The 12,891-nt window shown below is 44.0% G+C and overlaps 1 protein-coding gene across 1 annotated transcript in view; it reads left to right on the forward strand.

Moving 5' to 3' along the window:
- wwox (WW domain containing oxidoreductase) overlaps positions 1-1,998 on the forward strand; it is a 126,603-nt gene extending 124,605 nt beyond the window's left edge. Inside the window, exon 9 of the mRNA XM_041939201.1 lies at positions 564-1,998. Within this exon, the coding sequence (XP_041795135.1) occupies positions 564-755 (192 nt within the window). The 3' untranslated portion in view covers positions 756-1,998. The remainder of the gene's footprint in view (positions 1-563) is intronic.
- Positions 1,999-12,891: the final 10,893 nt, after the last annotated feature.

The following is a 12,891-nucleotide window of genomic DNA, read 5'->3' on the forward strand; positions in this document are numbered from 1 at the left end:
TGTGGTTTTTCCTGGTGATTCCCATCCAGACAGGAGCTGGTGTAATTTTCTTGTCCACGTTCTCACCTTCTCCACTGTGAGTCTATACATCTGTAGCATTCACATACAGCCAGAGGTCCTGTACACACCGGGTAGAGAAATAAATAAATAAATATATGTATATAAATATATGTACAGTATGGGGTTATGCTGCTCCCATGGTAATATGACCCAGTCATCATGGGATGCAAGGAGAGGGGAGAGACAGCGTGTGGAGTCTTTTTTTTTTTATTTTTTTTCCCTGTGGACGCTCTGTCCTGCTGTCTCGTTTTTTTGTCTGTGTGTGTGTGTGTGTGTGTGTGTGTGTGTGTATATGTGTTTGTATATGTGTGTGTGTAGATGTATGTGTCTCACAGAGGACACAGAGGATCTTTTCTCTGGACAGGACACGTCCTAATGTCTGTGTGTTCATAAATGACTTCTCTATATTTTGTCTCCTCCTGCAGGCTGATGCCGTTCCGTTGTCTCAGTCTCATGATTCGCCCACCGATCTGACATCTGTGTATGTGTTCCTCTGTCCACAGCAACAAGGGGCGGCCACCACCGTGTACTGCGCCGTGGCTCCGGAGCTGGAGGGGTTAGGCGGCATGTACTTCAACAATTGCTTCCGCTGTCTGCCGTCCATGCAGGCCCAGGACCACAGCAGCGCTGCCAGCCTGTGGGAGCTGAGCGAGCGCCTGGTTGCAGAGAGGTCTGCAGGCATACAGGCCCTCTGATGGACAGAGGCAGAGTAGGAGGAGGAAGAGGAAGGGGACTAGCCAAACAGGAATCAAAGAGAAAGGACGGCAGGTCATGGCGATGTCCTGTTAGGTTTGAACTGAATAAAAGGTAACTGTACTCTGACTGCACTATACAAGAGAGCTGCCAAACCACAGAAGCCCATCTGGACACATCACTACGGGGGCTAAAACACACTACATATACAGTACAGGAGTGGGGGTCATATACACTCTATTGAATAAATTAAAGTCTGGGTTGGGTTCAGCTCTGCTGTGGTAGTTCACAATGGGAGGTGGGGGACGGGAGAAGATTTTGGACGAATTCAGGGATCTCTTAAAGTTTGTTCTTTCTCTGTTTATAACTCTCTCAAGTCTTCTCCATTTCACGACTGTCTTTTTAAAAGGGCAAAGAAGCTAATGACCCATCTTGCTAAAAATACAGGGTTACCTAATAAAGCACTCTCTGTGACATATGCATCTGTTTCCAGCAATAGTGCACTATATGGCAAATATTGTGTCTTCCCAGTTAATGTCTGTATATTCAGTATCGTCTTGTCTAGTTCTACGTAGATGTTGATGTTTCCTATTGACATACAGAGAGCGTTAGTTCATCTTTGTGCTGAATCTTTTTGGGCATTGAAGAAATCAGGAGTAATGGGCATGTGACACTCTGGATATAGTATAAACACACTAGAGGTATGATTCTTATGGCTATATACATTATTCTGCAATAGTTTTATTTCTTATCAATGTCCCTATTAGTTTTCTGTACATATATTTACAATATCCTGATTTTTGGGCATGTGCTAAACGGGTGTGGACATCATATTTTTTTCTGTTTGCTATTTGACTCAACCTACTTATTAATAATCTAAACTCTGGTAAATCTAAATTACAATTTGGAGGTATTTCTGGGATGATCTTTGTCCATTTGAATAGCAAATACAGATGGTGGAGAATCTTCTTTCCAGGAGTCCAGGATCTTTAATTTCTGTGTTTCTTCCCTTGTTGTCGGAGCAGAAGAATGTGAGGATTTTCAGTCTCCTGTTCGCATTTTTTCGTCGTTGTTTTGATATTGAACTCTTGGCTTTGGGTTTGCTCTGGATTGGTTGCCCTGAAGCCGCTGTTGGGATGCTTTTGAGACATTGTGCTTTATGGCAGTCTGGGTGCCGTAGGTTGCTCTCGAAACATCAGCATTCCAGTGTCATGATATCTGTAAAAACAAAAAACAAATGAAAGAAAATGTTTAATAAAAATCTGTTTTACAGTATCGTGTGTGACATCCTTTTTGACACAGACAGTCCGTTCATTCGCAGGCCATTAGGGGGAGATATTTGTGTAGGGAGCTGACAAGTGAGCCACACTGAAGTCTGGCTAAGTCGGACTGAGGAGAGGAAAAATGTGTTCAGTGTGGGCTGAGAATCATCAGCATTACAATACATTTAATAAAAACAAAACATTTTTCTCTGCTCCCGTGATAATGTCACTCCTCCGATCAGAAGAGCAGCGGGGTAACTCCGCTGTTCTGTTTGGCCCACACATAAACGCACACACACAGTCTCTGTGTCACACCACCATTCATGGCACGTCTCTCTTCTTCTACTCCCTGTCAGTCCCTCCTCTGCAGACGGACTCACAGAACACACGCTCAGTCAGAAACATGCCTCTACACAAATGTGGCCTGTGCAGAAACTGATACTGGATGTCCTGCCCTGTTATAATCTGTGCTGTAGCCTGAGTACAGGTGTCTTATCGCTGTCCTTTCACAGCATAGGACATATCTGGAACAGAGATACAGCACACACAAACACACACACACTGTAGGAGCTGTCGGTGTCTTGTATATTCCCAGGGAGGAATCCAGCGAGAAAACAGGCAATTTTATAAAACTCTCCAGAGTGTGTCTCTCCTCTAAATCAGCGCATCTGTGTTTAGCTGCAGTGCGGAGTTGTGACCCCTGAAGACAATTACTATCACATGCTGAGGGATCCTAAAGCTGTACTTAATAGGAGTTAACAGCAATGTTAGCTGCAGCACCGCTCCAGTGTTAAAAAATATTAATGATAACAAAGGATTCCCGTGGTCGCTGTCCATGGTGCTGATGAGGCTCTGGCTCATCCGTGGCACTGTGCTTCTATCCCTGGTGAACTATCAGTGGAAAAGTTTGGCACGTCTGAGAGTTTGCCTGCTTGTTAATCAACTAAAGAGCCTATTTTCTCCATGTGTGTTCGTTCTGCTGAGCCGCAGCACGAGCCTCGGCGAGAGACAACAGCGCTCCCTTCCCCTGTGTCTGCCTCGAACAGACGCATTTCCCAGTCAGTCGGCGTGTCGGCTGTTTAGTTTGCCTCTGTCTGTTGTCGGACCCCAGTGACTTATTTAGTTAGTCTGCCCTGCTGTGTTTGTAGTTTCCAAATGTAGGCTTCCTGTGTGGCTGTGCTGCCACTGGATATTCTAAAAGAAAGTTCCTGTCTCGTCTGGTCTCTCAAGTCGGGTCTGACACCTGCATTGTGTCACACTCCACTGCTATTGAAATACAATTTTATTCAAAGCAATTCCAGATGAAATAACTTCTTAAGATTCTTATTTTATTGCAGAGTCTGACAACCTGCTTCACTGATGATCCTAAAGAGAGTAGTTCCACACATTTATTTCTGACTTACATAACGTTTGCACGCTTCTCCACCTCCCTGCAGAAGAGGAAGGCTGAACCTGGGAATAAGATAACCACAAGAATAACGTCAAATGCTTGTGACTGTATATCAGGAGGCCGACTTAATAATGATGCATTCTGGAAACACATCAGTTTGACCAATAAATCCGGCTTCTCAGTACGGTGTTACCTGCCCATTCGGCACTTACATCCATGTAAATGTTCGAGAAATCATCTCGCTCGGCTAAACTTGCAGGTTTAGCTTATCAGTGACAACTCTACGAAACTGGAGCTCCAGAACACAGCGTCTGAGGAAACCTTCGATTGGAGAGACGGACTCAAGACACAAAGGAGAACAACAAACAACTAGCGGCTGTGCATTGCAGTGGACGATCCAAGGGTGTGTGTGCCTGAGAGAGGAGGAAGAGGAGGGTCCTGCCTGGCTTTCATACAGAGTCCAATCGATTAGGCCCTATCGGAATCATCTGATAGCTAATCAATAAGCTACACTTCCTCTCAGCGAGCAGGGAGGAGAGAGAGGCACGGCTCTCACAAGAGCAGGACCTTGATCCTTTGACCCCGCAGGGCCCCCATACACACACACACACAAACACACTGTATCTGTCTGTCTTCACGTCTCTGTCTCTTTATCGCTCTCTTATAATAACAGTACAAGACAATATAATAACCGAAAGCTGGTGTAAACCAAATAACCAATATATATGAGATTGTTATTTTAAATACTTGAATTTACAGTTGATTTTTCTCCCCTTCACTGAGTTTATTTCAATTTAGGCAGTAATTGTTTACGACTGACCATTTCATTTTCCATTATTGTTTTTATTTCTTCTTGTGATTAATTTCACCTCTCAGAGAATAATTATGAGAGGATTGATTTGATTATGCCTTTGTTCTCCTCCTATTGGCTCCATTGACTGAGGGAATGCCATGTTGCCATTTCGAGCGGATATATTTAATGATCACAATCAATGTTAAAGCTCTCTCTAGACTCAACTAACTCAATAAATATCTGCCAGGAGGAAATTTACCATCTAACTACAGCAGGCAATAAAGTCTTTCTCTCTGTTCTCCTCCCTCCCCCTGCTCCCCTTCCATCTCTCTTGTTTGAGGATGACATTGTGATTAAAACTGTTGATCAATTTTCATAAAGTACGGCTGTAGAGTCGATGGAAATAGCATTTCTTTTTCATGTCTGCACGTGTGCTTTTCTTGCCGACTGCTTTTTTGGATTGAGCCTGAGATTATATGTTTTTTAATAAGAAGAAAAATTAGCCGATCATTCCCCTGACTCCTTTGTACTTAATTAGTACGTTTTAATAAAAAAGAAACGTCTGCTTGTCAGAATAAAAACTCTTTGTTATAAGTCTTGCTTTGCAGATTTTTTTCCGATGTAATTTTAATTCACTTATGGGATGGAAAAACTACTACAGCTTGTGTGCGTGCGTGCGTGCGTGCGTGCGTGTGCGCGCGCGCGCAGTGCAGTGGGGCTGCCCCATCTCGCGGTGCTGGCTGCATTTCTCTCTGAGATGCAGCGAACCAGTAGCACTAAAATAGACATCCTTTAGTGTTTGGCACGCTATTAAAACAACACGCTGCTCAGGAACACACTGCAAATAAGATGTGAATGTTTTATCTGACAGGAAGTGGAGCATTTTAAGTAGTTTCTCTTTGCGAATGATGAAAGTTGTGTAATATGAAGATGCTGGAGTTGTTGGCACATGCTAGAAAGTAGACTCTTTCTTTCCCCTCCAGTCTTTCTTGTGTACCTTTATGAAGAATCTTTAGAACAGCATTGATAACATTTGGATCCAGATAGCTGTGATTCAGTGAGCCTCTTCACTATCAAATGCACTTATTTCCCCCTGTAGATCTGCTTGTGCAATCTATAACTTTCTCTGTTTTTATTGAAGTCTCAACACGGCACCTTTGAGGAAATCCTTCCAGCCCCAAATCCCCAGCGTGTCCTCACCGCTAGACAGCATGACCTTGTAAACCCTGAGTTATTTTACTCACCCATTGTGTGAGGATAGAAAGAAAAGAGAGAGGGAGAAAGAGGAGGGACGGGGGGGTAGAGAAAAAAGAGCTCCTGCCTGTCACAGCTTTCAAACACAAAGAAAAATGAGCACTTGGGCTGAAGTACAATTATTAGCCCCTGTCTACAGATTCATCACACTATAGAGAGGGAGAGAGAGGGGGGAGAGATAGAGGAGTGGAGCAAGAGGTGGAGCCGTGGATGGTAGAAAAAAAAGCTGTGTAGGTATGAGCAGAGCGGTGTGGAGGATGGAAAGACAATGAGGAGAAAAAAGGAAATAGAAAATAGGGCTGTTAGACTGTAAGGGAAAACTGAGAGCAAGCAGGGGGGTACAAGGTGAAGCATGCAAAGCTACCGCAGAGTTGGGAGGAGAAAGAGGGAGGGAGGTTTTAGGGAAATAAAAGAGTGAGGAAAAGAGAGCAAGGCAGAGGTAAAGGAAGGTAAAATGAAATAAGAGGATTTGTCAGGCCAGTGGTTGGTGGCAGTAATAAAGCCTGCTAATCTGGGGGAGAACGCTTGGCTGCTCTCACACTGACTCTCTCGACGCCCCACTTTACCACCGGGCCAAGCCAAGGTCACACACACACACACACACAATCATGCCAGTCCACACACACACATGTTTTCAGCGTGTGTTCCCTCTGAGCTTCTTCCTCCCGATGTTTAGCTGTCACTGCTGACCTCTCTCCTCTCCACACACACACACACACACACACATCGCTCGTCTTCTTGTCAGGCATCATGTCCACCACACACCCGCCCTCAGCCATGTTGATTTTGAAATCTCATTTTTCTCTGTTTCTTAACTGGCTCCGCCGTGTGAATCAATACCTATCAAAACCATTACATAAATACATCTGTCACAGGCAGATGGCAGAGTGGGGATGTAATGTGTCTGGTTAAGGCCACCATAGGGTGAAAGGAGATGTGTGTTTGGGTGTGTGTGTGTGTGTGTTCTCAGAGGACAGCGAGTGTCATTTTGTGTGACCAGGTGTGTCGGGCGGAGAGAAAGGTTGTTATTGAGCTGCGGTAAATGACGCATAACCTGGTGCACCGCTTACTTAGCCCCGGACCCCTGTTCTCTCTGTCTCTTTTGTGTCAGTCGGTGTGTGTGTGTGTATGCATGTATATGAATGTGTTGTGAGTGTGTTGGCATTGGCATGTCTGTATGATTTCTTGAAGGTTGCAACAAGAGAGGCTCCTTTGTTTACATGGCTGGGAGCTGGTTAATAGGATATTGTTTGAAAGTTTTCCATACCTGTGACTAGTGTGTCCGAGCTTCAGCACCAACATGATGATACTGTACTTAATAAGATTCTTTTCAACTTTCCTTTATAATATTTATCAAAAAGAAACCAAAAGTTCTCAAATGTTAATTGTCTCACTCAAGCAACGATGTTAAAATAGTCAAAAACTGCAAAACGTTGATTTATCTGATCAGACATCATCATGAATCTGACCAGACTTGACAGTTTTTAATGCTCAGTGTCACTTTGGCCATTTTGGTCAGTACCTACAAAGAACTGAGGTTCATTATCCAGCCCTGCTCACAACACCCTCACACATCCATGCTGCTCGAAGACATGCAGGGATTAACTCACTTAGCTATACTGCATATTCTGAAAAACATGGGCTTCTACATTAACAGAGAGGAAGGAAACCGAGGAGGGAAGGAATGATTGACAGAGTGGGAAAGATGGAGGGAAATAACAAGTTTCTCATGTTCCCTAACTGGGGCCATCTGCGGCTATTGAGATTGAGTTTTCTTGAAAAAGAAAACATAATCTTTCTCTTTCTCTCTCTCAAACACAAATCCAGAGTATTTCTTTTTTCTTTCTGGTTTCTTGTTCTTTTTCCCTCCTCATCCTTTGCTGTTGTCATTCTCCCACCTCACGGCTCTGACGCCTGTGATTGACGGTGTGATGCAGATTTTCTTGTCATGGTGAAATGGCACAATAACCTGCGCGCAGATAATCACCTCATTGAGAAACGCTCCGGCCTCTCTCCACTCACAATTACTATTGTGTATTTGATCATATAACCACTCTCCAACAATGCACTTAATGGGCTTATTGGCAGCGGACCAAAACTTGCTTGTAAATAAGCCTGATGGTGTTTGATTCTAATAAATTAGGCTCATATATGCAAACACGGTAAAATCATAACAATATCCAAATGTGTGTAGGCAGAGGTGGGGTGGTGACAGGTGGAGATTTATGCTGCAACCAATTGGCTGGCCTCATCACTCACTCGGCTATCTTCAACTTTTTTATTTGTTTAATTTCCAAATGTGATTGCTCCACCACTCCCGCTCATGCTGATAAATGCAAAGGATCATGGGTAGAGGAGGCCAAGATTAATACGCATAATTTTTCAACTGGACCAATCCAAAAAAAAAAAAGAAAAAAGAAAGAAAGGAATGTGCTAAGAGCTCTGAGGAGGAATAAAAGCCTTTTCTGCAGGGACATGATGTAACCGAGTAGTGTAAGGTAAATAAATGTAAGATCACACGGTGCATTTTCTCTCTGTCTCTCTCCCTAATCGGGGCTTTTTGGGTGAAAAGCCTTTTAGCCAAATAAAAAAACAAAGCCAAAATACAGAGCGCTAAAACGGCTCGATGACCTCACAGCTTCATTTGTGTCGTATTATTTACCTGCATAATGTGACTTCCCACTGTTTTACTGTCTGTTCTGTGAGATACGACTCCCCTGTGGGCACTGAAGGTTACACACACACACACACACACTGTGTCTTTTGAATGTCTTTTAAAGTCTTAAAAATATATTCAATACATTTCATTCAACCTTTATCTACTGTCAAGTTCTTCACTCTCTTCTGCACGGCCACCCCGTGAACACAAGACAGAAGGCAGAAGAGTGACATAAAATAAAAGACAAACAGTGAAGCATACACAGACGTGAAAGATAACTCTCAATAAATGAACTTTGGTTACAGTTAATGGTAATAAATTTAATGGGCAATAAATAAATTGAAGAAAATATTAATTAACCCTACAAGACTAATAATAACAACAACAATGACCTGGTTAATAAGAAGATCCTGTATTTTGTGAAGCAGAACTAAAAAACACTAGTTTGTAACTCTGGAAGAAAAGAAATGTGTGTGTTCATGTGAAAAGCAACTCTTTCTGTGTGTGTGTGTGTGTGTGTGTGTTTGTGTGTGTGCGCATTACAAATGGAAGGTAGAAGAGTCACCTCTCAAAAACACACTCACATACCTACGAGATTAATTACAAGTACCATGAATCACTGTGCAATTAATTAACTCATCCTTCGTAATGAGTGTGTGTGTGAGAGTGTGAGCGAGCTGTGTGTGTGTGTGTGTGTGTGTGAGTGTGAGCGAGCTGTGCGTACTGTGTGTCACACAGACAGCCCCTCCATCTCTCCACCTCTCGCCCTGTCCCCTCTCTAATTGCTTCCCTCTCTATTAAAATGCAGTCTGCTGTGACATCACTCAGCCCTCTGTTAGAGCAGGCCAGGGCACCGGGCAAACCACACACACACAATGGCACATACTACACATACAGTTTATTTTATAGAGCATGGTTTGTGTGGATTTTAGTGAAGATGGGAAATTTGGTCTGTGCCAGCAAGAGAGTCAACCAACAGTGTAAGCGTTTGGTGTGTGTGTGTGTTTGTGTCTGTGTGTTGGGGGGCTTTCTGCAATTATGCAAATGGGAACACACACTGGACTTTAGTCATGTTGCTGTATGTATGTCGTTGGCCTGGATAATAATGATTGTTTAGTAGCTGTTGTATTTATGTCATTTGCAAATTTCTCCTTGGAGATAAATAAAGTATCTATCTATCATTACTGTGTTCTGGTGACGGGACCGTAGGCTGTTTCTGAATTAAACACTGTTTGCAATAAGAAACAGATCCTTTGACCCTCACAGAATAAGTGAAGGAAGTTTTTTTTTTTGTCTGCAGAAACAGACAATAACAACAGAATGACAACAGAAATCGTCATTTCTATTTAATCTCACTTTCACTGTTATTTCTATGAAAATCAGTGGCAGAAAAACACTGGACTGTACATGTGCAAACACATCACACAAAAAAAAGAGCCTCAAAAGAAATACGATTTGTCCAATTTAATTAAAAAAGTTTATCTTTGTCTGATAATGTAATGTTGATGTTTCACTTTTATATATCAGCATCAGAAAAATATTTGTATTAACATGAAGATATTCATGTGTCTGTGTCGCCCTACAGTGATGTTTAGCAGGTGGTGTAGGCCAAATCAAGGGAATACTTTCTTCAAGGCACCGTGTGTTGAACCCGAACGGAGTCAATACATACCGCTCTAACACATAATAGTGCACATATTGGGTCAGGTTTCTTTACTGCATCAATTGAAGTGGTACTTATTTATCTTTCGACTCTGATTCGACCAAATGCAAAATGAAAAACACGACAATAAACCAGCAAGCCATGTCTGAAGCCCTCTCCCCACTCTCTTTCTCTCATTCTCTCTCTCAGAGCTAATCTGATTGGTGCATAAATCATGCTGACATCAGCACGGGTGGAAGTTGGCCTACTCCTGCACACACACACACACACACACGCAGACTGAGGCTCCTCGGCGAGGTGAGAGCAGCGGCGTGCTCCATGGTGATCATGAGGACAGTGGATAACAGATCTCTCCTTTATCATTCCCTGACTTTCCCTGACATTTAAAAAGCCATTAACACCACTGAGATTCACCCTCGTGTACATTTCATATGGAAGCACCCCCCCCAACACACACACACACACACACACACACACACATACATATGCTTGCTTGCCACTCACTCGCAGGGCTCCTGCACACTTGTGTGTGTGTGTGTATGCGTGTGTGTGTGTGGGAATGATCTCAGTGATAACACAAAGCCCAAATGACACAGACAGAGCAGTGAATTATACCTTAATAAGCTTTTCACACCTGCCCTCCTTTTCTCTCAGATTAAAGAATAGAGATCCAGCCCGCCGCTTGTGTATTTTAATAGTGGCAAGACACAGCTAGCGATACACTTATTGATCTCTTGTTGAAATCAATGAGGATTTGGGGCGTTGATATCCTCGATCAGAATGCAGACCCTCCCCCTTTGTCCACCCTCCGATGTGGTGGCAAATGGACAGTAAGTGGCTGTTGTGTTGTGTGACGGCCTTTGTGAATGGTAATTATCCACCAATTCGGTCATATATACATGAGTGTACTGTAAACACTAACAGCATAATAGTATTTGCTGCTGAGCACTGTATTAATTTATGGCCCATTATTGTAAAGCCCATCGTTACAATGCACGGGAGCATTTATTGTAATCAGAGGACTGATACAGAATGGAAGCACTGCTAATGTATGTAATGTACTCACGAGCAGCCCGCCTGACAAAACAGTACAGTAGTTAATGCAGCGAATGACATACGGCCTCACTCTTTGTTGTTAGCATTTATTAGCAGTGAACGGAGGCCTGAGCGCGAAACAGCCATCGACTAATTATATTCCATTGTGTCTGCATGGAAGACAAGGAGCAAACATGCTCCGCAGCGATACAGTGGTCACCCCACCACTTAATCTGCAGGATATTAACATAAAACTGAAACTGGGCTCGGCTGGGCCCGTAGTATGACTCATGACGAGCAGTGATACACAGCGGGTACAGATATCGAGCTCAGTCATTTAAATGCACGTTATTGTAACGGTGCAGATGGCCTAGGCACTTTTGGTGATAATGGATCGGACCTTTTTAAACATCCTTTGAAAACGGCTTTAAATCTCACGCTCCCCGGGGGCATGCAGAGACGTTCAGAAGGGGGGAGAGGTGTTTGCATTAGGAAAGTCATGTGAGCGGGAAAGGAGAGGAGAGACAAAGTCAGAGAGGGCTTTAGGGAAGGGTTGACTCTCGGTTTCAGGCAGCAGGGGTCACGGGTGTGAAATAACTGGCATATTCAAAGATAAAAGGGTGAAGAATCACATGAGGGAAGAGACGGGTCTCAGGAATATTCAGGCAGATCTAAAAATGCTGGACGTTTGAAGGCGGGGAAAGGTTCGATGCACTGTTCAACGTCTGTCAAACGTAAAGTGCTCCTCGAGCAGTGTTTGTATTTTTTATTCTGTGGATCTGTGTCTGCTCCTGAGAAGGTATTGCAGAATGTTTTTTTTACTTTGGGGCAGCTCAGGCTGTGGAGTGTGTGTTCGAAACAACAGCCAGACTCTGGGTAAATACTTTCCTGAGTGAAAGAGAGGAGGAGGAGGAGGAGGAGGAGGAGGAGGAAAGGATCTAAACAAAGAAGGTCCCATTCTCTCTATCATTTCCTATGAAGGTCTGCTCAGCTGAAGATACGGCACCGACAGAGTTTTACTCGCTCTTAGCTGCACTTTTAATGCCGCGGGCCTGCGACTCGAGATAGTAGGTGCAGTCTGTTTTCATCATGCGTGAGAAAGTTTGGTATTAATTCACATCTCTGTTATTAGAGTTTGCACTCACGCTGACGTGCGGCTGCGTTTATCTTCGCTCGTGAACATAATGAGCTCAAAGACTGAAGATGCTCCCCGGGAGTGACGCGCTGTTTATCACTCCCTCTCCACTTCAGCTCTGTTTTGTCTGTCATCCTCCTCTGTGCGTCGTTTTGTATTCAGCACAGCGTTATACAGTAGTGCCTGGTCTCCGTTGTGCCGTGTTGCAGAGGAGTGTAATGCACTGGGTCTCACCCCGTGTCCATCACTCTGCCTGCTGTAAGTCAGGCAGGCGGCCAGACAACCTCCCACCAGAGAGAAATAGATGAATGGTGGGACTTGGAGGAGATGCACAACAAGAATGGGGGTGGGGGTGGGGGACTCGTAGCATTGATGCTACGTCAAAAGTGGATTTGAAAATTGTTTAGAGGAAGAAAAAGAGACGGAAGGTGAAAGAGCAGAGGGGCGGGGTGGAGGGAGGAAGAGAGAAAGAGGAGTGTTACAGAGATGTAATCATGAATGGCTACGAGAGAGGAGTGAGCGAGCATGGAGAGAGAGCCGGTGAGTTATTGGAGAGGAAGAGTGAGCGAGATGGTGGAGAGAGAGAGACAGAGAGAGAGAGAGAGAGAAGGAAGCGATACAGACAGGAAGAGTTATAGACCCGGAGAGGGAGGGAGAGCTTTCACACATGGAGACAACCTGGTGATTTAGGGCTAAAGGACACTGAGACAAGCTGTGCTGCGAAAGGTGATAGACCCAAAGACTAGAAACAGATCTGCTGCAACACCATGGCATCGACTGTGTCAACACCGGAGCATCTGCGCCTCCTCTCTTATCTTATCTACGCGAGCATTCATGCGCCACATGTTACGTAGACGAAAGCATCACAAGAGCACTTCGCTGTGCCAGAGAGACGCTTTCAAATGAGAGGTGTAGGCTGTCGTTTATCTTGTGTATCAGGATGAAAT

Source organism: Chelmon rostratus, chromosome 6 (assembly GCF_017976325.1).
Source record: "Chelmon rostratus isolate fCheRos1 chromosome 6, fCheRos1.pri, whole genome shotgun sequence".
NCBI lineage: Eukaryota > Metazoa > Chordata > Actinopteri > Chaetodontiformes > Chaetodontidae > Chelmon > Chelmon rostratus.